This window comes from Lonchura striata, chromosome 2, assembly GCF_050655825.1.
Source record: "Lonchura striata isolate lonStrDom1 chromosome 2, ASM5065582v1, whole genome shotgun sequence".
Classification (NCBI taxonomy): domain Eukaryota; kingdom Metazoa; phylum Chordata; class Aves; order Passeriformes; family Estrildidae; genus Lonchura; species Lonchura striata.
The window spans coordinates 59,440,139-59,467,487 of record NC_140704.1 but is presented as its reverse complement, the minus strand read 5'-3'; the positions used below and the strand labels follow the sequence as shown (position 1 = coordinate 59,467,487).

At 37.7% G+C, this 27,349-nt stretch overlaps 1 protein-coding gene across 3 annotated transcripts in view; it reads right to left on the bottom strand.

Moving 5' to 3' along the window:
• The window catches only part of LOC110482821 (cadherin-6), a 97,138-nt gene that overhangs the window by 29,731 nt on the left and 40,058 nt on the right, over positions 1–27,349 (bottom strand). For 2 of the 3 annotated variants that reach the window (XM_021552334.4, XM_021552335.4), the window contains exons 2-3: positions 21,197–21,301; positions 15,552–15,909 (exon numbers count right to left, since the gene is read on the bottom strand). In XM_021552334.4, coding sequence (XP_021408009.1) covers positions 15,552–15,782 — 231 coding nt within the window. In that variant the 5' untranslated portion in view covers positions 15,783–15,909; positions 21,197–21,301. The remainder of the gene's footprint in view (positions 1–15,551; positions 15,910–21,196; positions 21,302–27,349) is intronic. The other variant, XM_021552333.4, reaches the window with a different exon arrangement.

The window sequence follows — 27,349 nt, the reverse complement described above, 5'->3', positions numbered from 1 at the left end:
AATAGAGACCAACTATTAAAATAGTAAGCAAGCAGTTGGTAGGTAGCTAATGAAGAGAATCATGGTTTTACTCCTGGGAATATTCATAGCATATAATTTTGCTTCCAAACACCAAAATATTGTCTAGTAATGAACTAATTCAACTATATGTATTACTTGAGGTTACACACTGCAATACTGAAGCATTTAATAAAAACAAAGCATGCAAAAAGAGACTGCTAATGCTGTAATAGTAAAAGCAGTAACAACCTTGCACTCTTCCTTGGCTCTCCTGGTGCTCTTTACTCCAACAGCATGAACAAAACCTCTCAGTTACTATAATAACCGACTCCTTTAGTTGATTATCATCAAATAGCACCAAACTTTTCATTCTACTTGGTGACTCCGTGTTAAAAAGAAAATGTCACTGTCTCTGCACATTAGGTAATAAGTATTTATGTGTATTCTGGTGATGTTTAAGTACACACTTCTTTCTAACTCACAAAAAATAACCCCAAACCACCACATATGTGTTCCATATACCTCCATATACGCAAAATATATAATGTATCATCAAGGCAAATACCTACACAAATCATTTATTTCAAGACATAAAAGATGCTTTCTTCCAGAATATATTCCAGAAGGTCCATGAAGAGATCCAGCATCACTAGAAAGGCCAGATTTCCCATGGATGTGTGTATCATGTTTTTTTTTGTCTCAATCATGATAAGCTCTGGATCCTTCCATACACCACATAACCTATCTAACTCAGCCCTAAGTCAAAACCTCTTGTCTCCCTCATATCACTCACATCACTGCATGGTTCTCAATAATTCCTGCTCTGGCCTTTGTCCTTAAATCCCGTAGAAACTGCAAAATGGTGCTACTTCTCGTGTTCCTTACATACTTCCTGGAGAAGAATCACCATGGGCCACAGTGGTTGGTGGTTTATATGTGCATCTATGGAAAAGCCAGCTGACCAGCCAGTCAAGGCAAAAAGTAGGTTTGTTTGCCTGATGTAGCTACTGCTCTTCAAACTGTACAAGAGATTAAAGATTTTGACACCTTTATTCCTCTATAAAATTAAACTAAGTTTAAAATAAGTTAATGGACTATAGAGCTATTTAGAAGAAGTCAATGGGTAGAGATAGAGGCTAGAATGCTGAACCTGATTATTAGATGGCTAGATACTTAAAAATAATTTTGAAGACAATGGGAGAAAGATCCTACAGTGATTCCAGATCTTGGTGCCTACGGAAACTATAAGAGATAGTTTCTTTCCATACTTATATGTTGTGCAGCCACACTTTTATAAAGCAATTTGATTATTATAATAAGATTTATATTCTATAGCATCAAAAATCAAGAGACAGACTTTGGAGTAAGGTACAAACACTGCCATTTTCAAAGAAAATAAAACAATAAAAAAATTATAAGATTCAAAAGACCTGTGCTAGCAGTTCACAGAACCGTGATACTTGATGTACAGCTGTCAGGAACAATGCTTTCACACAGGGACAGTGCTTAAGCTGTTAGTATAGGTACTTTCAGTAGATTCACACTCTTTTGTATTTCCTCACTCACCTGAGATCTCCTGTTCTAAGCCATCAGCAGTTTTCATTTTTTATTCACTTTCTTGCCTTTACAGATGTCACAGTTTATGGAGTAACTGAATGGGTTAACTATAGTAAGTGATTGGTTTAATATGGAAAGTACAGTTCCTATACCATAGTTAATACAGTAAATGTGAATATGGTTCAGTGTGGCTGATTCCTGAGTGTTTGAATTTATTAATGTAGTTTCATCTTGCTTGGCACTCACCATATCTAGCAAAGAAAAAAGCTGCAACAGGTTCACAGTTCCTATTCAAAGAAATAGTTGTTGTGGAAAATAGAAAAGATCTTGTTCCCAAACTAGATGTGTTGTTCTTGTGCCAGCATTGTTTCTGTTTTTAAGAGCCTCCTCCCACATACATACATTCTTCCTCATCCTGCATGTAGAGATAATAATTCCATATGCTTTTGGTTTTTTTTGCTTTTTGGTTTGTTTTGTTGGTTTTGTTGGGTTTGTTTTTTTTTTTTTTGTTAGACTCCCAGACTATATACAGCTTTTGCTTGCAAAATAGGCACTTCTGAGTCCTCAGCTGAAAACCTGTTTACAACCTCAGTATCTTGTTTTCAAGTCAAGTGGATTCCAAAAAGAGCCAGTGAAGAAAAGGCCAGATATGGAGGGCTGATGTTCCAGCTGGTTTTCTGTAATTGCTGCATTTCAATGGCCTCCCTTCTGTACAAATGGACATAGATTTTGGAATGTTAATATTCTCCTACCTGCACTAGAAATGAGTACAAAGGTTTGCTATTTTCATTGCTATATCAAACTAGTTCTTCTAGACTAAAATATTCCGTTTTTTCCTCCTTCTGTTCCTTCTCCTTCCATTTGGTCACCATGCATTGTCTATTAGATTTTTTTTTCTTAATGACTCCTATTTAATGAACATTGCATTTTTCCTGTTTCTATTCCTTCCATTTTTAATTTCTCTCTTTTTCTACTATAGTATAATCTTATAATAAAGGGGAAGATGAAATCAAGAATTATCAAATCACTAAGTATGTTGAGTTGGAAGGGATTTAACAGGATCATTGAGTAGTCCAAGTCCTGATTGAAAACATTAAATCTATAAAAAACTAATGAAATAGAGCACTGAAGAATGACTGAGGTTATAGGAGGTTCCTGCATTTTAGTGTGTTTGTTTATTTGGAGTTATTTTAAAATATACTATAAGATAGTCTATTTGATTGTGCTTACATTTTTGATCCATAAGAGTCAGTATAGCAAACCCAAGAATACCTCAAAACCTGTCTCATTCAGCTGTGGAATTCTATTAATATAATAATACATAACAGGCTGTGTTTTTATAGGAAGAACATATCTGCAAGATACCTTGTTTATAAAAAGTGTATCAACCCTGGTTGTATTCAAGCAGGCAAATTAGCAGAAAAATTGATATTGAAATAATAATAAGAAAAAATATTAAAGGATATAGGAATTCAATACTTGAACTATTAAACATAAGTCAAATGCTTTATTAAGATAACAACCTCGGTGCATAACATGCAAAGGGTAAAACAAAAAATATCCTTTAAGGGTAACCTTTAGCTTAACTACTAGCTCTTTAAAAGAAAACAAAAAAGCAGTTATGAGATTCAAGAACAACAACAACTAAGCTAAATTTGCACCCACTGCGAACAGTGAAAAAAGCTACAAGTATTCTGCAGAAGTGCTATCATCTGCAAAACATATTGTCCTGATACTAAGAATTGCAGAAGAATTAAAAAAAAATATCAGGGTGATGCTGTCTTTCTTGAGAGTCTCAAAATGTCAGTGAACTTTCTCATTCATTTGCAAAAGTGGCAGTGACAATTTGTTCCTGGTAAATGAATGACACCAAGAGAGGCTAAAACCAGTTTCACAGAGATTAACAAATTGAGAAAACGAACAGATCAAAAAGTACTAAGCATACTTCAAGCAACCAGGTACACAAAAGGCAAACAGTATAAAAGATGGTGGCATTTGATTTAAAAACAAACACAACACAGAAAAAATGACTATAATAAGCATAGAGGGTGCTGGAGTGAAAAAATTAAAAGTAAGAAGAAATATAAAGGGCAGTGGAATAAGAATTTATCATTAGATTAGAGACAATATGTAATGTGTTCTCTCACTTTGGAACCTCAGGCTCACACCCTTCAGGCAGGCTGGTAGCTCCAGGCAGGCTTGAAGTCTCTTTCTGTGAGGACCATATGGGAGACAGATGGGGACTCCAGCTTGGCTGATGTTGGGATCCTTGGTTTAAGGAATAGGCTGCCCAAAGTGTAATTGGGAACCTGTTGTTCTGTTTCAAATGTATGGAGCTAGGAATACTCTGGTGACTCACACCTTTATTACACACCCTTCAAAATCACAAATGGGTTTTCTAACCTGAATTGCAAACACGCAGCCACAGATAATCAGCTTTGCAAAAAATCAGCTGGAATATGTCAATCCTTTCAACATTGCCTGGGACCTCTCCAGGCTTCTCCCTCTTGGGTTCCCCAGCTGCTTCTGCTCTTTGTTGTGATTAAACAGGGACAGTGGCACAAGAGCTTTTGTCCTGTGCTGCAGTACACCAGATTAGCAAGGTAACTTATTCTGATGGCCCTTGTCTCTAGGGTCAACTGATTATCAGATCTTAATGAATATCTGGCAAAGCTACAAACTAGGTAAAGGTATCTTCATGTTCTCTTGAGCTGAGTGCTGCTAAGCAGTTCTGTGGTAATGCACTTTATTTGCTCCTCTTCCTATTATCTCTAAGCCAAATTATAGAAGGAATTTACAAAGTTTGCCCTTACAAAGACAAATAGGTCTTTAATTTGTAAAGAACAAGAGACCATGGTGTCAAGTCTCATATCTATACATATGGGCTCTTGAATTTCATGTCCTTTTATCAAGCTTCTTTGAACTACTGTATAACACTAGAAAGAAGCAGTCTTCCTTTCAGACTATAAGGAACTCAAAACAATTCTGACTCTGAGTAATAAATGACCTCTTACTTAAAAAAAAATATAAAAATCCATGGTTATATACTGAATTTTCCCAGTTTTACTTAGAGCAGTTGGGTTTTATTATGCCTTTGAAAGATCAAAGAGCTCTCTTCAGCTAAACAGTAGTGATGGTAACAATAGAGCATTATACAGACTTCTGCAATTACCCTCACAAAAGCGTGAAGATCTTGTTCTTCTCTCAAGGCAGGCCAAGGCAGTTTAAAATCCCTATTTTATGCTTTTGGTCTATCTATTTAAACATCTGGATTTCTTTGTCAAAGCAAGAATTATTTCTTCTTGCCACTGTTTTCAAACTGTGGGGTAGCAAAAGGACCTGGTAGACATAAGGATTTGCTTTAGTTGAGACATCGGCATTAACTTACTAAAAAGTATAAATGGCTGAGCCAACTCCAGACTTTTCACAACCTAGCTCAGGTACTAGGGAAATTCTTTTGAATAGCTGAACTAAATAGATTTTAAAAAATATTTTATCTAGTGTATACAAATCAGTGATCAAGAATGATACTTCAAACCTCTGAATTCTTGCAAGAACTGTATGAGTCATTTTTGGAGACTGACATTACTAGCATCGCAAATCTACCACATTAGCTGAATAGCCAGTCATTGGCTTCAAGTTTTAATATGTCTTTTGTCACAGTCTTCCTGTCTGAGCTTAGATCACTATTTGATGCTTCTACATTCTCCCTGCAGTAAAATGTTAACAATGTCCAGTTCTGTATGTAATAATTATAACATCATTTGAAAACCTTGTGTATAATTTGTTCTGTGTTTATGGAAAGGCTGGGTATCATTTAACTAGAATCTAGAATAGCAATATTGTGGCTTTGCCACAGCTTACTGTATTTAGAGGGTGGGGCAGATGAGCTCTTCTTAATCCAGCTGCAATGGTAGAAAATCTAAGTGTTCTCAGGTTTTTGTTATTATCCCCCAGCTGAAGGTTACTGTCACCAAAGCTCTGGATGGGTAGGTAGGTGGGTTTCTGAATTCCAAGGTGGCCTATATTAGCTAAAGTAGCTTGAGATATCTTAAAAATTCCTTGAAAAGTAATATGTGTGCTCTCATTTGAGAAGTTAAGGAAAATTAAGTGCCTGACTTGTAATAACATTCAATGTGAATACAAAGAGTTGATAAAGGATGCATGTCTAAGCTCCTTTCTTCAATTAGAACTGTGCCTACAATTCAAGAGCACCAACTTTCTTTACAGCTTTTTTTCCAAGTCAGAGGAAATTAATTCCAATATCCTGATATCCTTCTACTGACTATAATGGGACTTTTGTCCTCTACTACATTAGTCAATTAGACAAGGTAATTCATATACTAGAAGATGGCAGCAGGTATTCTGTTAAGATTAGGAGAAAATATTTTTTTGAAAAGAGTACATTCAGCAAACATGCGCTTCAAGAATAATTTTAGTGTATGTCCTTTAGTCTTTAAATTATGTCATGTATATAGTTAGTGAAATAGGTCTGTATTAGATGTCCAGATTTATTTATCTTTGATTTCTCTGAGAATTTACCCAGGGACAGTTGATTACTCTTTATCAATGGTCAGAATTATCTGTTTAATCACTGAAAAAGTACTTTCTTTGGAATCATGAACTTTCAAAAATGCTTCATAATTAAATTGTAAGCAAATACAGCACCTTAACTAAGGTATATGAGCACATCTATTTCTCAGTCTGTGAAAACCTCTATTCCCCTGTGGCGGTACAGGAGAAGCTAGCTGAAAGATGAACAGCAAAACAAAACAAAAAAAACCCCGAAAACCTTGGCCTAATATCCAGAAATGTTTTTAGTGGGATATAGTTGAATAAAACATCAGGCTTCTTCAGCAAGTAACAGCTTCTGACTACTCCCTGATGGATGTGCTTGAAAGCAAATGCTCATCCTTTGCTTACTGACAAAGGTGACCCTTTGATATTCTGAGTGCTTGATGCTGACAATCAAACCCTGAAATGTGTGTATGAATTTTATATGCTGTATAAAAGTGTGTGTGTCAGGGAAGAAGAAGGGGGATGGAAAAGGGAGGATACAGACAAACACTAACACAAATGAGAACCCACATTCTGATTTAAATGAAGATGTAACAAAAAGGATACTAATACAGATCCATAAGTTTAATTGAGTCTTTAATCTATTTTCATGCTTCTGTCATTTAGTTCTGTAGGTCAGAAGCTGGGAAAATAAGTATTTCCATTCTGTTATGTTCTCCAACTTTGTTTCTAAACAGAAGTTTGTGCTATATAACCAGACAATAAAGGGTTTGTGAGGCAGTAGATGCAATATAAAATTATCTCTCAACAGGACCCTTTTGAGGAAGACTCCTCAACCTAGAAAGATGTTTATGGGAAATGTTAGGCAAGTCTGGCATTGAATAGATTCTTCTTTCAAGTAAGTATTCCTCAAAGTGCCATTAGTGAGGCTGTGAAGGGATAGCTCAAGTGACATCAATGCTGCTGCAGAATGTAGATCCTTACAGAGGCCAGGTCAGGAAGGCAAGGAGGTGGACTAGCAAATAATCAGCACATGTAAGTGGAACTTTGCTTTGAAACAGGTGACAAATAGTTGAGATCTTGAAGAAGAGGACAAGCCAACACAAGACATCACATTAGGTATCTGCCACAGACTGTTCAAAGAGATGAAGCAGATGTAGCCCTCTTTAGACAGATGGAGGAAACCCTGTACTCTTGGGGGACTTTAAACATTCTTATGTTTGCTGGAAGGGCAATATGTCTGTGTGCAAGCAACCCAGGTTTCTGCAGAATGTCCTAAGACAACTTCTTCACCCAGGTGATTGATGAGTTGACCAGAGGGTGTGTTATGCTGGATCCATTTGTCATGAATAAAGGAGAACTTCTCAGGGATATGGAATGGCACTTTGCCCACGGGCCCCAAAGAGCCTTGAGTCAGGCAGAAAATTCTGGTAGAGTGAAGCATTATCCACAGCAGAGAAAACCAATAAATCAGGAACCTTTTAAGTAAATTGGACACAGTTCCATAAAAAAAAAATTGGATGCATCTAAGGACAGTGACAGTGATGAAATGTTTTTTTCTATAATGTCTGAAAAGTCATAGTCTTTGGGGAAGGTTTTTAAATTCTGAAAATAGGGAAAGTCACACCAATTCAGGTTCAAGATCCAGGATAGCCTATCTAGGAATGCATATTAATCTTGACTGGAGAACCTGGAATTCCTTTGGTGAGAATACTTGTGTCTATGCTCTCCTAATTATATAATATCTAGTATTCATGAAAGGAAAGAATTCTCTCTGAAGCACATATAATTGCTGTGATACTATCAGTCTCAAAATTCTAAAGGAAATTGTTCATAAAATATTTCTGTAGGTAAAATAACAGATATTTGTAAGGTGAATGGTGTAGATCCTGATAGGATCTACCTGCAAGTAGTATAAGGGTCAAGCTCACCTGAATTTACAATTACCACAAATATACATGCAAGAGTTTTCTTCTACAGGCATTAACTCTTTGCCTACAACTCCCTTGGCAGTTGTTATTCCCAAGATGTGGGAATTATGTTATTCCCATTTTGTGAGCAATTTTAGCCAATATAAGCAGCATTAACTGTGCTTTAAGCAACTGACTTGAAATGTTAAAACTACACAAAGTGGAAAGGAACTATGAATGAATGCTCTGACACCTCAGTTTGCATGCCCTTTAAATCCTCTGCCAGTGCCCTGATCAGCTTGATTGCAAGGGCTGTTAGGTACAAGGAAGTATGTCAAAGAGCCAAAGGTACACATATGTTGTTTGGTTCTGTCTTTCGGGGAGAACCTTCCACTGACAACATGGTGCTAAACACAAAAGTTATACAAATGACTTGACTGAACTTGATGTTGCCCTCCAACATGAAGATATAGAATGGGCAGAGATGACCAATACGTTAAAGATGACTAAATGATAATTATGTGAGCCTGTGCAATGCATTAAAACCTCCTTTGTTCCAGCAGACATCTAATGTGAAACATCACTTAATGTTTCACAAAGAGACAAAATATGAAATAAAGCCAGAGGCCATTTCAGCTGATCTCTCCAGGAGCCCTGTCCTGTACCACATGGCATAAATTAGCTGTGGATAGAACAACAGCAATCTTCATCAGATTCTACTCCAAAATAGAAAACTCTGTTGAGAAAACAGTGGGAATTAGAATTCTAATGTAAATATTTGCTAAGTTTCGCCTTTGTCCTTTAATGTAAGCTTTTAACTTCCAGCTCACTCAGTATTTTATTTCTTTACAGCCTTTGTTTTTCTGTTTTGAGGTGGGTTTTTTAATGGAATTAGAAGAAAGGAGAGAAAAGACTGATATTTTTTCCTTCTCTTTTTCCTTCCAGGGCAATTCTTTCCTTCATCTGCCACCTCTGACTTTCATGACAACTACAAACTTCACTGCATGGTGAAGTACTTGCAAGTGCATGCTGAGGTTTCTTTCACTGCATTCATGGTGAAAGCAAGCCACAGTCTGCATTAGCACATACAGATCAACAGTCGGCATTCACATCGCAACACATTTTCAGTTTGTGTTTTGAAATGTTGCACTGACTGGCCACAGCTCTCAACCTGCTGCTGCCCCACTGTGAATTGATGTTCACCAATGAGGGAAATGGCAGGAAAGGAAAAGGGAGGCACAGACAATATATTTAATTTAATAAAGAGATTTCTCTAAGCTTTATGGTTTACTCTATTTGGTAAGCCAACTGTAAATAGCAAATGGTGGAGTAACAATGGTAAAGAGGGATTTTATTTTTCAGCTGTCCCTAGCCTTCAAAATTTATATTCATGATATTGCAGCTTCATAGTGGAAATGCTATTGTGCTATACAAACAAATAAGAAAATAGTAATGCAGCTCCAAATAACAGCAATCTAAATAATCCATAATCAAGCATGAACTTCACATGTACTCTCTCCCTAGAGAGGAAGATTAATATGTTCAGCTGTTTTTCTACAGCTGGAAGTCTAGGGACACACAATTCAGGACAATGTGCAGACTGCTAACAAGAGTAGAACAGGATAATCTGTGAAAAGATGTGATCCAAAATGTAAGCATGGTATGAGTGGGTAATTAACATGTGGAAAACAAAACTGTTTTGTTTGGGACACAATTATGAAAAACAAGAATTAACAGAAATATTGCCTTGAGGGTCCCAGGATTTGCTTGCTTCTGTAGGCGGAATGGGAAGAAGGGGAGGAGGCTCTGTATCGTTACACTGTAAGTACCATCATGTGCCATAATGAAGGAAATGCAGTTTGTTTGAAACAGATGGTTTTAAGGCTCTTATATTGTGTAATATATTTGGATACAAGGATGATGCCAAGTAGATTCACAATTATGATGATCGTAAACATTAACCATGCTGTATTTCCTGCCTTGTCATTTTCTGAATAACATCCTTGCCCATCCCACCCATTGCTCATTATATCCTTTCTTAGTCTCTGTGTGATGTTTTAAAGCCTGCAAGCTGTTTCTGGATTGTCGCTGTGGGCCTCTAACCTCTCAACTGTCCCTCATTACGGAGTCATCTCTATTCCGCAGGGACCGACAGCACACAGAACTTCTACCAGAGCCCGTAAATCTCTCAGAGAGGAATACAAGACAAGTGTGGGTATGTGTGTACAATGCAATATAGAAATGAAGGGCACTTCGGAAAGTCAAGTGCTGGAACATAAAATATGACTGATGGATGAAAAATAATGGAAGCACAGATGCGCCACAGCATTTGTTCTACTTTTTAAGAGAATGACAAGTACTAGGCCTACAGAAGAGGGAGGCAGGTGACCTAATCATAGAAACTGGGGGGGGGTGGGGGGGTGGGGGGGGGAAGGAAGGGGCTAAGAACTCTGATTTTTTTGTTTTCCAATCTCTGCTGTGAAATTTCAAACTTTTAGCTGTGTGGAAGGCCACTTAACCTCCCTGTACATCAGTTTTGTCACATGCAAAAGGCTGGTCTTAATGCTTACAGTTCCTCTGAATGCAGAATGGAAAATCTAGACCCTGAGAGAGGCTATTCTAATAATCATAAATGAATGGAAGATTCATTTGTGATCCTCTCTGAATTAACAGAAGTTACAAAGGTAACTTTTAACTTTAGGCACTGTAAAAATAACAAATAGTCACTGTGCTTGGAACAGGAAACTGAAGGCATCAAGTATGCATCATAGTGCAAGTTGCAAGGCAAGGAAAACAAATACAGAACAAGTGCCAATGAAGCTGCATAAAGGATGTTAAAATTGCAGATGGGGGAGTCATTTTAGTTTGACTTTTCACATCTTGCATTTTCAGGGTACAAAAATTTTAAAGGTAGGTACAGAACACTAGTGCACTAAAATCTGAGAGAAAGTGAAGATTTCTCTTGCTAGTTATAATGCCATCCAATTAAGATATGATACCTTTTAGCCATTGGAGTAATGTTACCCTAAAATGCTGAAAAGGCATGGACTGTAATTTTCTTTGTTTAAATAGCCCCTTGTGTGTACTCACAGCCAGATAATTTTGCCTCAGCATGTTGCTTAGTCCCTCTACCTGCAATGGTTTGGAGGAGATTCTGCCTTTTGTTTCATTTGCTTCTGCTGAAATACACTGCTATACTTGCCTTCAGAATAATTGTGGCCAGAAGTAAAATCAGACCAAAAAAAAAAAAAAAAAAAAAAGAAAAACACTGCTGAAACTATGCTGTGATAAAATTTAGTTCATCCCCTCCTCAAAAGCAGGGTCAACAGTACCTTAAATCATTCCTTGACAGAGGGGAATTCATCTTTCCAAGAGGTTCTTTCAACAGGAAACAAAAAGATTCTGGGTTTGCCTACAGTAACACAGTATCCTTTTTGCCTTGCCAAGCCACATACCAGCAGGAGTTTGACTTTATCTGCCTTGAAAAATGGAGTTGTCAGCAGAGGTTGATTGTTTATGATGGGTTGTACAGGTAGTAACATCAGATAGCTTCCAGGCGAGCATACTGCTTGAACTATATGAACATCAATAAGACACAGCAAAAATGAAAAGTATGTCTGGAAGTTTCCTTTTAGTGCCAGCCAGCCAGCCAGAGGTGTTACAAAACCATTCCACAGTCGTGCTTGTTGTTACCAGGAAAGCAGGCTGGTCCTTTCCATTGCAGACTGCCAGAAACTGTTCTTGGGTTAACGAGTAAGATTTAAGACTTGTTCAGATCATTCTCTAGTCTTAAAGAAAGTGGAATCCCATCCCTTTATGTAACAATGATTCTAGGTTTGTGCTCTAAACTCAGTGATGGATGCCAGTACATGGATTTTATGTAGCCAGTGGGACTGCTATGTCAAAGCTGTCAAGTGCATACAAAGAGTAAGTATACCTATGAGTATGATCTTGGAACAGGGCAGATATTTTCTTTTTTTTTTTTTTTCTCCTGGTATATCTGAAGATCTCTAGGAAATGTAGCATATATTTTTATATACAGTTGCACTGCCACTTCATTGTTTACCTGTGCTTTAAAGCTGCATTTACCTCAGTCCTTTCGAATTGTACTAAGCAGTCATGTGTACAACTAGATGTCTTTTAAAACCAAACTCAGATGTTGCAAATTTTTAGTAAGTAGTAGTGCTAGACTTTGATGCTCATGTAATTCTTTTATTTTATTTTTGGGTTGAGTCCCTGCCAAGTGCTACAGTTTCTGAACCAGAAGAAAAGATATCTTCAGGTTAAAATGTCACTGTGCCCATCAGTCACACTTCAATGCATAGCCATAGTTCACAAGTTATTCAGCAGTGCAATGAATAATTCCAGTCTAGAACTTTTCTTCAAGTTCCTTAAGGTCTGAGACTAGAATGACTGGGGGCATGAATTTCATCTCTTTTTAAAAAGCCTTTATTTTGCAAATATACAGGGATGAAATTGAGGAATACAAGTATGGGTAATAAAGCTATCGATCTGGTGTCAGCTCCACAGCAAACATCAACTTGTGTTTATTACACTGTCAGCATCTCGTTGGCAGCTGCACGTCCTCGTCCAGTGAGATACAGCTGCATGTTTGGGTTGGCAATGAAGTCTGCAGCATACAAAACTGGGGAGTACTTTTTAATAACTGACAGTACCCACAGATACCAAAAACCAGGTTTCATGTATGCTTGGACAATTAACTCCTAAAGGATGGAAAGCTCTGGGTTCAATGAATAAAGAGGCTACAGGGTATAGACAGCAACAATGCTCTGGTCTGTGACTCAGATGATGCTACAGCATTGTCTTCAGTACTGCTTAAGTTCTGTCTTCAGAGAGACTACTTTTCTCTTTTATTATCCCAAACCTGAATACATTCCCTTTCACTGTTCTTTCCCTACACTCTAAAACTACTGTGATGCAAATCTGGTTTTTGTAGTTGTAGGATTTCACAACTGTAATTTGGGCGTCTTATACAAGTAATGTTATTTTTTAGAATCTTTCACAACAGACTTCTTACATCTCAAAGTTTTGAAGTAGATGTTTGGATTAAACAGATGTTAGAAAAAATGAAGAGGCAAAAGTGAAACCAGCATGAATAAAAGATTTTTTTTTGTAGCTTATATAGAACCTTTTCATTTCATCATGGTTATGATGTTAATGCCCACCAGTTTTAACTTCTAAACACAAAAACCCCAGAAGATTCATGTCTGCCTGTTTATATAGTAAGACATAAGCACAATTCCCTTATATATATATATATATTGCTATTATTTTAAAAGATATTGCTGTTCACATTTCATCTTTATATTCCTACCATTTTTAAGTCCATATTTAAGGTTAACATTTAGTCCTCTGAGAAAAAAAAAATGCTTCATAAAAATGTTCATAATCCTCATTTGCCCACATCAATCAAGTTTAATTGCTCAGTTAAATTGCCTAGTTACCTCAATTTAGAGACATTTAGATGTTTCTATCATTTCCCCTCACACCAATCCTCAACTTTAATAATAAAAGGCTGCTCTTTCATGCCTCTTGGCTAATTGTTCAGTTAAAAGAGTGTGAGCAGTTCTGGCATTTGAAAGATGTGTGAAAGGCCACATGTGAACGGCTTAGGAACACAAAATCAATGACATTTATACATTATGTGTTGTTTCTATGCTTTATAAGAGAAAGTGTAATAAAGTAAAAATAGGTGGAAGAGCAACTTTTAAAAATAACGTACATTTTTTAATCTTTCTGACTCCTATTGAAACTGTCTTGGTTTTCTGGTCCAACTAGACCATTTTTAAACTATCTCTCAGCAAACTTGTCCTGCAGGAATATTCACTTCCCCATCAGTCCCTCTGAAGTCAATAGCTTGTACTCTAATTCTGCAGCAGAAAGAATGGGGAGCTGATGAGGTTTAATGTCAAAATTCACAGTGACAATGAGACACTGTAGGATCGCCTCAGTACCATATGCTTTATCTTTGGACAAAAGGTCTCCATTACCCTGACTACCCTCAGCAGACTGTGAAACAGGAAAATGTGTGGAGGAATGCTGTCTTTCAATTTGCTGTCTTTTTTTTTTGTCCTTGACTCCATGTTTCATACCTGTTGGCTTTTTTCCTTCACTGTCTCATCTTCTGTTTTTTGTTTTTCCTCTCTTAAGATAAACTTTCTCCCAACTCTTATCCTCTACCCCCATTTAATGTAATTTCCCCCTCCTTTTCATCTTGATTCCTCTTTGTAAAGCTTCTGTTCCCTCCATCTCAGTCTTTCTAGTTCTTTCCTCTTACTCTCTTCTGTTTCGGTATCTTTTCTTACCCCCTTATCTTCCTTCTCTACTTCTCCTCTCTGAGGACTCTCTGCCTTTGGCCTTTTCCTGTAGATTGGGCTCAATGGTACCTTTCATGAATGCTGATTATCCTGGCTGGAGTTCTATGAGTATTACACCAGCTGAGTAGCTCTTCATTTGAATCATGCCTTGCAGCCATTTAGCAGGAAAGGAATGTTGCATCCAGCTTTGACTGACAGCTGACTGGCAGGCAAGAAAAGCAGCCACCATCTCTCACGGGAATGCTCAGAAACTTGCAGAGGGAGATAAAATGTCAAACCACTGTGATCTGCAGCCTTTGCTAATAGGATGGAGAGATCAAACTAGATCAGATACAACCCCATTTTAGTTTGGAAAACCAAGCTGTATTGTTTCTGCTTTGAATGTCATCATCAGTAGCATAATTTCTACATTCTGCAATATATATTCCTATAGACTGTGGCACCTTGGGCAGTATACTCTCTTTAGGCTCTTAACACAGGTGCATTAGCTCTACAGCTCATACAAAGTCTGTTACCTTCATGGGGGGTCTGCTGCTCAGGGAGACGGATGTTCTCAGAGTTAAGCTGTGACTTTTCTTTTTAATTTTTTTTGACCCTTTCCCAACTGACAGCATGCTTTGAGACTAGAATTTTCAATCTGCCTGTTGCTTCTTAGTATATATGCATAGTGTGCTTCAACCATGCTTTGTAGTAGCATTGCTGGTGGTGTGAAGGTCGTATCACAGTCCTCAGTGGCACCACGAAACCTCATCAGAAAATGGCTGTAGCATTGTTGTGTGCAGTCCGTAATAAAAAGGGAAACATTTACCTTTTGCTGGGTAGAGACAATCCCCACCAAAAATGTGAATCCTAACTTAGATCAAACCTCTTCTGCTTTATATAGTTTGCAGCAATATTAGTAAGTGTGAGGGAAAACACATATCCCAGTTTAAAGCTAAAACTCTAGCCTATAATTAAGATGCATTATTTCCAGACACAAAACAAAATGCAAAATCTTTAATAGAATTGCCAGTGATTTGCCATGGGACTTCCTGGTTAAATGAAGACTTGTTAATTACATTCTGAAGCTGAAGTGCACTAACCTTTCCACTGAATTATTCCTCAGCAGAAGTTGGCACACAGGAACACAAAATAAAAGTTGTAGCAGGCATTTTTCTTCCCTACTTGTTACTGCTGGCTTTCCAGTGCTTCTAAAATCAAAATGTAGATGCATACTAAAGAAACTTACCTTGCCAACATATTGGTAGTCAGTTCCTGTGTATTCCTCCAATAAAAAGAACTGATTCCACATCCAGCTCCTCTTGGAACGATGGAGGTCTTGCCTGCTGTTTCCAGACAACACCAAAACCTTTTCCTTTTCTGGAAAGCCACTAGTCCTTTTGGATAATGGAGTTAAGAAACTTTGGTGGGTCTGACCAGCCCAAAACAGCAGCATGAAGCAATGGTAAGTTCTCATCATGGCAACACAAGGAGGTCTAAATAATGATTTTTTTTGTCTTGTCCTCAAATTAACCTACTTTACTGCACTAAATCCAATCTCATGCCGTCTTCCTTCTTTAAATAGTCCTTGCAGTCTCAAAGGATCTCTGAAAAGAAAAAGAGCAATTATTTTAGCATTTCCAAAGGTACTTAACTGTCATCACTGCAGCAATAAGTCCACAAAGTAGACAAGTAATAATGATTGTTGAAAACCTGGGCTGTTTCTGATTCAAAATGTTGTAAATGGTCCTTCAAATTATCACAATGAATCTGTACCGAGTATGGGGAAGGAGTCATGATGTTTGGATTTAGGGTGTTTGTGGGTCCCCTTTATCTCCATTTGCTTCCCTTCATTGAAAAAGTCAATACAGATATTTCTCTTTTTACTGCCTGAACTTTGGGATGTAACTGATTACTTTCTGATTGGGGATATTGATGAGGTTACCATATTACATTAAATTAGTGCTGGAAAAACTGCACCCTATCTTCCCAGGAGACATTTTGTTGCTATAGTTATGGACTGAAGAAACTGGACTTAACTCCAGGATTTTCCCCTCACATTTAAGGAGTTTTGCCTTTGATTCCATTTAGAAAGGAGTCAACCTGGTTTAACAGGTCAGTGAAATAAATGTGTGTATTTATCAATACCTCACACATAATAGACCTGCTTGTTATTGCACAAGAAATGAAGTGGACACTTTGGTTTTCTCATTATCTACTGCCAGAGTTTTGAATCTTTAAATACATAGTTATGCATGTAAATTATTTCACTAATAACTTCTAAAAATAGAAAACAAACCACAGCTAGTTCATTACTACCTGTGTGTTTTTACTAGCTACTGCTTCCTACTATTATTAATACTAAATATCGGTGCACCTACAAAATAATTATGAAAACGATCTCTATCTCTGAATATGACATAATTTTCAACATGCAAAAAGCTACAGATGCAGTACTCCAGAGTACTGTGGACAGCTCTTCTGTTTTTAAAAAAGCTGAAAGCTTCTATTCAAAAGGAAAAAAATAATACTATGTGTCTCAGGTTACCAGTCACACAAAATGCCTAATGAAAGCTTTGAAACATTTTACAATGTGAAGAATTAGAATTAGTTGATAGAAATATTCCACAACATATATTTTTGTTGTAAACACTTCATTGAATTTTTAGTTCAAACAGATCTATAACTTCAGAGAAGGATAATATGATTAATTTTCATTTTCTTTCTCACTGATGCTTTTTGGAAAAAAAGTTTAGTGGGTTTTCCTTCTTTTTTCAGTATTCTGACAAAAACCCAATAAATCATTCTGAACCAGCTAAAAATTCAATACAGCACCTCTTAGTATTTGTAAATGACAACTGTGGAATGACAATCTGACTATATAAAACTGAAGAGAAAATTTTTGTTTGTTTCATTGTGTTTCATGAAACATTACTTAGATCATATTCTATATAAAAGACCATTTTTTCTCCTGTTATATCGTTTTGTCTATTTAAAGGTGTACATTAGACAGAATTTAGCCTTTGAGCTATGCCGAAGGAGTTACAGCACCTGTAATGCCTCGGGTGATCTACTCTTCTGGCTGTTGTTTTCTTGGTACTAAATTGTATAAAATAACCTCAAGTCTCTTAGAGTTCCTGTCAGTAAATAATTTTCTATAAAGAAATACCACTTAGCTTTTATATGAATAGTAGGTAATGGACCAGGACTGTTCAAACAATATTATTTTACTGTTTCAAAAGTAAAATACTCTTAAGAGGTAGCTTCTGTGTGAGAAGGATTAAGATTTTTACCATTAAGAGGAAGAATGTAAATATTACAATTAATTCTGACACAGTGTAATTTCTTATGGAGAAGAGGGAAGGGTTGTAGTGATCTTTCTTATTAGCCAGGGAAAGACAACTCTGTCCTGCAGGTCATGGGAGCTGTGTCCACACACAGCTTTGAGAGTTTGTGAGAGAGACACAGACCCCTGGGTATATTCACACATACATGTAACCATGGACATAGAACAGCAAGAACAGAGCTGCATTCACAACAAGACCTGTCCAGAGGAGAAACAGGAAAAGCTGGCATGACTAAGCTTTACAATGTGTTCAACAATTGCTTTCAGTGTAACTGATGGAGCAGTGGCAAACTAGAGAGCAGGTTGCTAGAGCAGGGCACAGGCAGCAGATTTAGCAGATTCAGACATCAGGATAGGGAGAGCTGAGGTGGCTTTAACCCTCTCATTGTCTATAGTCTCTTTTCTCCTCTTTCTGTACCTTCTGACCTGGGTAAACTCTTGTCCTTTATGTCTCTGCCAACATCGATTATTACCCTGGCTCTCACTGGACTGCATTCAAGTGGACATCTTCCTTCATGTGAAATGGAAGAGGAAATTGCATCTAACACATTTTTTTGACTTCCATTTTCTTGCCAGCTTGCTGTGGGGGGATGTTGGGACATGCCCAGGTGAGTTAAGTACTTCCCCAAGAAGCGGCAGACCTGGTGAGCTGCTGTGTATCAGGATGGATGTATCAGGATGATCTGTGTTTGGAAGGCAGACATGGAAAGACAGATTAGACAGTGGTTCTGACTGTGCACGCCTTTCCTTGCTGGGGAGGCAGGGTCTGAGGTAGGGAGCGCAGCATATGAGCAAACCTACTACTTTGCTATTAGGGAGGTCTGCATGGATTTTTGAGGCACAAGGAAGTGAAAATCATCACCTAACAGGCTCCTCTAGTGCTCATACCACCACCTCTATGGCCAGATCCTGTGGTGAGGCTCCATACCTCTGCTCCTGCACATAACATTTCCTGAGAAGTGCTGCCTGGACCAACATTACCTAGATGGGATTTGTGCCAGCCTTTTAAAGGATCAGTCCTTCAAACACCAATTGCCAGGAAACAATTATTCCTGTGGGGGAATTTTCTGCAGTTGAAGTCAGCTATATTTCACAGCTCTGATGTCATGGGAAAGGTTTTATAGTGGCTCATGCTGAATTATAGCTTACAAGAATGATATCATAGCTGTGAAATACAGCCTTTTACTCTTCCCTGCAGAGATGTGTCCGAAATGCTGAAATAAGGGCATGATCCTGTAATGTCCTTCTTGACTGCACAGCCTTCATGATGCAGCAGAGCAGCTAAGTCCCAGCAGCTTCTCTGTGAGTGGCAAGAGAGGAGACACAGCTTTACAGACCCCGGCTTAAGCGTGCAACTGGGGTAAGTACCAACTGAATCCAGGGTGCCTCTGCCCTATGGGTGCTGATTACTCTTTTATGGGTCATATTGATAAATTTAGTAGATTGAATAAAAAGGACAGAGCACTACACTCTGAGCTGAGCCTTTAGCAGAGTGAGCTCTTGTGGCTCTTAAATGCCATTTTGTGCTCCAGTCCCAGTGTCTCATGCTCCAGAGAGGTCTCTGCAATGGAGTAATTTTTCTTGTGCAATCTCTCTTTATTTTGGAAACAAGTCATGCACTGGGGAGATTTTATTTTCTTTAAGTATAAATGTGCAAATATAACTGATTGGTTCTGGGGATGGGGGCTGAAATTTTTTTCTTCACGTTGCACAAAGTCAGGTAAAAAGAGGCACTTTAAACATGGCATTTCTCTCAACCATCAGCTGGTCAGGTGGCTGGGGAAGTTGCTGTGTAATCAACTGTAAAGAGTGAAAAACAATTTTAGGGTACAACAGCCTCAGACAACTGGCTTAGCTCTGCCAGCTCAAACATACAGCAAATCTGGGCTTTTTACTAGAAAAGGAGGAATGTGAACATCCAAGCTTAAAAAAAAATCCCAGTCTAACTTTAGCTATGGTCATAGTTAAGATAAAAGCAATGTCACTTGCAGCCAGAGAACTTTCTTCAGTGCGACAAGTTGCAGGTCTGAAGTTTATGTTCATTCCTCTTTCAAAGATTTAAACCTCAGACAATTGCTTAATCACTATAAATATCAATTTCAAAATTATTTCCCCCAGGTGATAGTAGCCATAGTCAGCCTTTCTATTCACCCTCTCCAACACTTCATTAACGTAATGTCTTAATGAGAGAACTCAGTGAAAATTTACATCCTTCCAGAGCAATATCCAAGTATTTCAACTATAAATCAAGAAGGAAATGCATCCATTGGAGTTACTCCTATGAATCAGGGAGCCCTGCCCTGAAGATGCTTTTCTGGCACAGTGGCAGGCATCAGGTACAGATTCCTGACATGAGGAGCCCCAAAGAGGTTCCACCTTTGCTCCTGCTCAGATATGTGGGTTGTAATGGTCTTCCCAGCTAGTTGTTAAATAAACCAGACTAGCAAAGAGCCTTCCCATGAGAGGCATCAGCAAGGAGAAGGAAAACAGCTTTTCCTCATTCCTTTCTGTCCAACTCCATAGTAGTCACTCCATCAGCAGACTCTCAAAGGAATATTCTTTATAAAGCGTACTAGAGTCTGGACTTTAGAAAAATGTCTTTTCTGAACCCATGCATTCAATTATGTTTCTGTATGAATTTATACAACCTGGATGTTATGGGCTGCTGATAATTAGATTTTAAATAGCTTCTAAATAGGCTAACAACCATTGCCATCTCTAAAGTTTTTGATACAACATTTATTCAAACAGAAGTGGCAGTTTAATAGATCCTTTATTCCCTGGTCATCAAGGTACAGTTTCACTGTTTGAGCACTGCATACAAAGCTTTGTAGGTTTGGATTAAGGTCCATTGATACACTGGACTGAACATCAACTGTGTTCTGAAGAACTGATAATGGCCTGCTGTTCTCACACAGAAACTGGATGAGCAGGTGAAAGGTAATACTCATTTTGGTATCGCATGTAGGAAACAGCATGGGAAATGTTTTAGGGCTTGAGGCATGTTTATTTATTTATTTATTTATTTCGGTGACACAACAAATTGCCTCTATCCTTATGAAGTTTGCTTAAGTTCTTAGAGAAAGATGCACAAAGACAGAGAATAGACCCTACTCTCTCATTCTAGCAGATTACACTATGAGTGCACAAGTATATGTACCTTTACTGCCCCAAAATCAGGTCTAATTTAGAGTTGTTGCTAGACAAACTACTCCCTTGTTTCATCATCATATGAAATGTTTACCAGCAACATCTTTGGAAGAAAAGAAGGGTTCTACCCTGGAAGCTCTAATTTATATTTAATTTTGTAGATGACATGGGAGCACATTAAAAATATTCTGACATCATTTTCTAGATGCTTACCCAATCAGCACCAATTAAGACTGTCAGGCCAACTGAGCCTGCTTAAATCCCAAAAATTCCACAGAGCCAACTGGCAGTGACAGTACATGGACTGCAAGCTCTGGATTCACAGTTTCCTTATGCAGGAGAGTCACTTCCTAGCCACCCAGTGAGACCCTGCAGTGAGAGGAACTTTCTGTACTCACATAGTTTTGCTGGAAGGACTCTTCCCCTGGCTCAAACATCACGTGCAAGTGTTAAATCTGTCAGGTCTGCGACAGGAGAAGATATCAACAACTCATTGTCAATGCCTGAGGAGTCAAAGGTGAGGAAAACATTAATGGGGGAGGAGAAAAATTGCTAAATAGTGACTTCTGCATTTACTGTGTCAGATGTGAGAGTCTGGGGTACGGAATGAGGCATTCTACGTAAGGATTTGGTCATCTGTTGCTTGGATTTTACCTTATTGCAAAGCCAAAGGAGCAATATCCAAGTCCCTAGGAGAAATTGAATGAGTCAGAGAAGCCAGGACTCTAGGGTGTCCTTGGGGCCATCCTATCTAATGTGAAGAATGTGATTCTGCTAGCCTGGAGGCAGACTGCAAGGAAATTATTAAGTCTTTAGAGAAAATCTGCAAAAAAATTACTTTCTTACCATGGAGGAGGAAAGGTTAAAGTGACATTAGTTGCTCAGAGAAAAAAAGTATTCCAGCTAACTTCAAAAAATAGAAACTTCCAAAATTATTATAGTCAATTCTTTTCAGTATCATCTTAATATATTTTAATAAATCATATGAATACATTTTCATATATAGCAAAGAATTTCTTGCTGGATATTTTCAGTAATAGCTAAGTTTCATGTGCTCAGAAGCTGTAACACTGCAGACTTGTCCATAATTGACTTGGACTTAAAACGCCCTTGTTAAATTTGAGCTTACTTTACAATTATGTCTCTCTTATGACCATTTAAATCTGAAAGTCTTCATCTAATAATTTTCTCAAGTGTGAATAAGCTTTTACAGCACTGAAACCCAAATGCTTTTTTTCTTTATTGTCCATAAGGCTTGCCTTTGTAAATATCAGTCATAAATGGAACAAAATGTCACTTTTCAAGTGTAAAGATAGCTGATGAAATTTTAATCTTCCGATTACTTTTTTTTATATCTTTGTTATATAAACCCATATACTCTAGTGATCATTCCTGTAAATACACCACTAAAATAACAAAACAGAACAGAGCTGGGAGAGAATTCAAACTGAAAGATTTGTGGGTTTAAACTAGAGGTACTTTATGAAGACATCAAGTACACAATGTAATTGCAGCCAGCAGCTGTTGATTATAATGTCTTTCAAAGTCATTTTTTTATTCAGTTCTCTCAGCAGGAAAAAGGTGCAGAACTATAAAAATAACTAAATGCAGTAGAAATACTAAGATAACTACTACCTCCATCCTGCACTGGGAACTATTAACATGGTGGTTTTGTACAATACAAATGATTTAATCCTAGTGGACCTAGTGAGAGCACCAGGCCTTACAAAAGCACACACACTGACAAAAGAGGGGAAGTGAGAAGTGTATCTCCTTAAGTTCTCCTTTTTGCTGTGGCAAAAGATGACTGTATGAATTTATTCAATAGCTGTTGTGTGAACTGACAATGGTATTTGTCTGTTCTCAGGTATTTTGATTTTTTTTCCCCACCCGGCATTTGAAAAGATCTTTAGTGTCATCTTGTTCCAGAGATGCCCACTCTCAGTCTCTGTAGTTAGCCACACTGGGAGTGTATCTTTTATCCACTGCTCAAAAACAGTCTCAACATACAAGACAGAAGAATGGCACAGAAAAGGAAATCTTGTTTTCATTATATAGCTGCATTAAGTGACATTTCTGTGGTCATTCAAGAATATCTGTGGAAGGGCTGGAACCTAGAAGTAGATTCTTGAGGCTTACAGCAGTATTGTAATCACTAGGATATTATTCTTCCTTTCTGATGGAAGTCCAAGTCATCCTACCTGTGCTTTAAGCACCACGAGTGGCTTTGCTGCACAATGCTGGACATTGGTGTGAGCTGAAGGGTGTATGGACACTGTAGCTGGAGCACCTGGAAAAAGATCTGGCGTTCCCTGGGTGTGAAAGCAAGAGCAGCAACTTTATGTAGGTATCACAGGCTGGTCACCTCTGCAAAGATTGATATGGGAGAGGAAGGACAGACACAGCCCTAGGTGATCCTGTCCTCTTTGTGAGTTACCTCTGGGTTGCACTAACATGGAGCAGGAGCTGGTCTTGCAAAAGGCTTCCAGCTTCTTCTGCCTTTTGCAGGTAATGTGGGGACAGACCTCCACGACATTTCAATGTCCCCCTGCTAATGCTGTATTCTAATCTAAACCAGGCTTCAGGTATGTGACTAGCAGATAGTACAGACTAATACTGTAAATTATATTAAGTTGTTCCTTGATAGAAGACTAAAACACCCAAGCAATCAACTACGTTTAGTAGAAGAAAAAATCAGCAGTGCTCCTACTGCTATGCATATTTGATATGCATATTTTTTATTCCTGATGAATACCTTAATGGCAGAGAGTAGCAGATGTGCATGGAACTACAGCCAGAGTTTCCAGCAGTACCCAAAGCACCCCTGAAGCCATGAAAATGCTGTAGGAAAATCTTATTTCTTCATTCAGTTCTTGATATAAATCTGCAGTGTTGTCATCTTGTGCAAGTTACTGTTTTTCTCAGGCATGCAAAAAGCTAGTATCATATTATAAGGTTGTGGTTTTCCCTAACCCTTTTTATTTATTTATTTAGGTATGTTAGAACACAGAACTAGCAAGCTCTTCAAAACACACATGTCATCAAAAAGAAATTCAGACTACATTATGCATCAAAATTTGATGTCCGAAAAGGAGCCTAGCCTTCCTATCCAGATAATAGAAAGACTCACAGGTAACCATCAAGTGACTAATTTAAAGTTTTTGTCTCCCACTGAAAAAGCTACCTGTTGTAGTATTTCTGTTATGACACTGGAGTTTGGAAGTTTCCTAGACATGTTCTTAGAAGTGATCAGTGGCAATTTAGGATTTCATTGTAAAAAAAAAATAGAGCTATTTTAAAAAAGACTCAAGTGTGATAAATGTATGAGATGCCACCACTCAAAAATATTTGGTAAGGAAGCTATTAAAAATCTTTGGATACATTAAAGAAAAACCTGGTCAGCTTCTTCCTTAAAACTGTTTCTCTCACTCTAGGGGAGATACCCTGTTTTGCTTTATTCCATGCACACTCAGGCTACCATTTATTAGGTATCTACTCTCATTCCATCTGAGGAAAATTATCCACAAACTCTCATAAATAAGACAGATCCACAGATCAACAAAACAGATCCTTTCTGCACTGATCAGCAATTACTCAAAGCCAAAGTGTCAGCGATACTCTCCAAACAGAGGAGAAAAATCTGGGCTTGCAGATGCTTTAGTGGCATTGGAGTTCTCCCTGAAGTATTGTAGTGTGATAATGAAGGCAGAGGCTATACTGCCACACACATAGCCAGGAATAAAAGAAAGGAGGCGGTACGGTGTCTTTTTCAATAGGCACAGGCATATCTTCTCATCAAAGACTGACTATTTTTGACAGCAGCAATTAGGCAGTTCAATAACAGACACAAGTAAAAGAAAATTCTTTGACAGGGGTGTTTTGAGCAGAGTGTATATTGTTGTGAAATATGATATTAATTGATAAAATCCTGATTTATTCCCTTCAGAAGAAACCCAGATACTCTAACAACAGAACCATTTTAGCAAGTGAGGGCAAACAGGTAAGCAGAGTTTCCACAATTCTAATTTAAGCATTTTAGAACTTATGCACTTTTCCTATGCACAAAGGAGATTAATCTTTTATATTTTTTATTTACAACTGTCTGTAACTTCACATTTCTAGGATAGCCACAATACCAAATAGGACGGCTGCTTTCTCTCTTTTTTTTTTTTTTTTTCTTTTAGTGACGCTAATCTTTTCTGCCTACGTTTCACAGTTCCCTGCTACAGGGAGTCTCCTCACTACCCCTGCTCCCAGTATGCCCCATTTCATCTGTGGTAGAGCAAAGCAGTTGTCTTTCTTAAGCAGTTTTCTATTCACCAGCTGCTGCTTGCATCTTTCTTTCTGCTAGAATTCTCAGTGCTCAGTTCATTCTTCCTGACGTCTTGACAGAAACATATGCTAATTTCCCACTCTGAAGTTAGGTGAAAACAAACGAGGTGGGACATAAGGTACTGGAACCTGGGCATGATCGAAAGAGCTAAACTTTGACTTTGCATTTGATTGGCAGGAGCCTTCTTATCTCTCATAGACTTTCATGGCCATTTACCAATGTGAAATGGGTGCAGAGTGCTACCAAATCAGAAATGCCTGCAATGCTCAGCTCATTGTGGGCAAGCAAACTCCATTTGTGAAAATATGCTCCAGTGGGACAAGTCAACTAGAAAATGCAGAGATGCCCATTAAGACTGATTTCATTATGAATGTGCTATTAAAAGAACTGTAGATTAAGAGGTCATGCCTCTTTTTTGATGAAAAAGTCTGTAATTTCTTTGATCATGATAGTAACTGGCTACACTAAAACACTGTAGATTCTCTAAAAGCTTCCTAGTGTTACCCTTATTAATTACACAGCTTAAGAAGCTGTAGCAAAAGAGAGGAGAGCTAATGAAGTTGGGCTGGTCTCCTTATATCTTTTGAACCTATTTGTGATCTTGTTAAGGATCTAGATCTTCTCAAGCAGGGCTAGATGGGATAGCAAAGGGTGTTGACAGCCCAGGAGGACTAGCATGAGGAAGGAGCTGCAGCAGCAAGGCGGACTGACCATTTCTGAGTGACTTCAAAGTTATTAGGACTGAATAATGAGTATTAAAATGGGAATAAGGCATGCTTGTGGTTCATTCAGGGTGAATAAATACCATGCTATGCTGGCAGGGATGTTCTAGCAATTTGACAAGTAGCACATTCTGTTTCCAGAAAGATGATATTTTTTCATTGTTCAAGTGCATGGCAGAAGCAGCTACACTCAACCTGTGACTTCAGGTGAGGCAATAAAATTTACCTCTTCAGTGTATATTTCCAGCCATGATGACTCATTATTTAACTGAGGTTTTGTGAAGAGTGAGTGATGTTTCTGAAACTCTTGAAGTTTCTTGAATAGGAAACATGCATACTTGCTTTTCAAATCACTAATCTGAGAGGTGGCTTTCTTCTTTGAGAAGAGCCTTTTAATATATTTTTGCTGGTAATTTTATGTTTCTCAGAATATGAAAATGTATAAAAGAATAATGTTACTTTTGACTGAATAGCTTCTGAAGTATTTAATAATGCCACTTACATAATTTGAAAAACCTTAATGAGTTGCTTAATTAGAAATACTGAGGAAATTTGAATGGCACAATTTTTTTTCTCTTGGTTCATACAGCTCTACATACATACATTGTGAAAAGCAAATATTATACAGGTGGCTAACCCCTTTACTTGTTTTGTTACAGCATACTTCTCTGGTGAGGAGCTTTCTCTGGGCATTGAAACCAATAAAATGTATGTGATCAAATACCTGTAAAAATGTTTCATCTTAGGAATGGGAAAAAAAAGAACATCAGGAAAGACTGCAATCTGACTTAGAACAATTTATTTTTCTGGTATGACCAAATTCTTTGCAATTATATGTGGAATCTCTTTGGGATATAGAGTTTGGTTTTTTTTGCAAGTGGAGTCTATAATGGAATTACTGAAATATTCCCCTTGTGTAATGGAGACTTGAATATGGTGCTTTAATTTTAAAATCTGTTCCAGACAGACTCTTTTCTATTGTTTTCCATGTAAGGGAACTGGAGCCATCGTGCATCTTTTAACTATATTGTTAATGCTAAATAACTATGCGATCATCATATGCAGCAAATTGGGGATTAGAAGCTTTTGGGACAACTCTGCTTTTATGTTTTAGACAAATGAAGGAGCTAATCCTAAAAATACAGAACATATGATTCAAGTGTTTGTTCTCAGTCCAGGATTCAGTAGAACATTGCTCTGTGCAAGCCAATGAAGACAGGAAAATTGGTCTTTGCTCACTGGAGTTTTTGGTTTTGATTCTGAATTACTTCCATGGAGTTGCCAGGATTGATAGCCAAGATCAAAAACACTGGAGAAGTAGTCTGGGAGGAACAGAATTAAAAGAAATTATTTCTGTATAATTTTAGCTTTTATGCTTATAAACAGATGTCCCTGTTTAAAAAATAAACCCAAGAAGATACTAATCTGGACAAGAGAGACTTACTTTTGTTTCAGAAAATCCTTTTCATAAGGCATTCCCTTGAGCAGTTAATGCT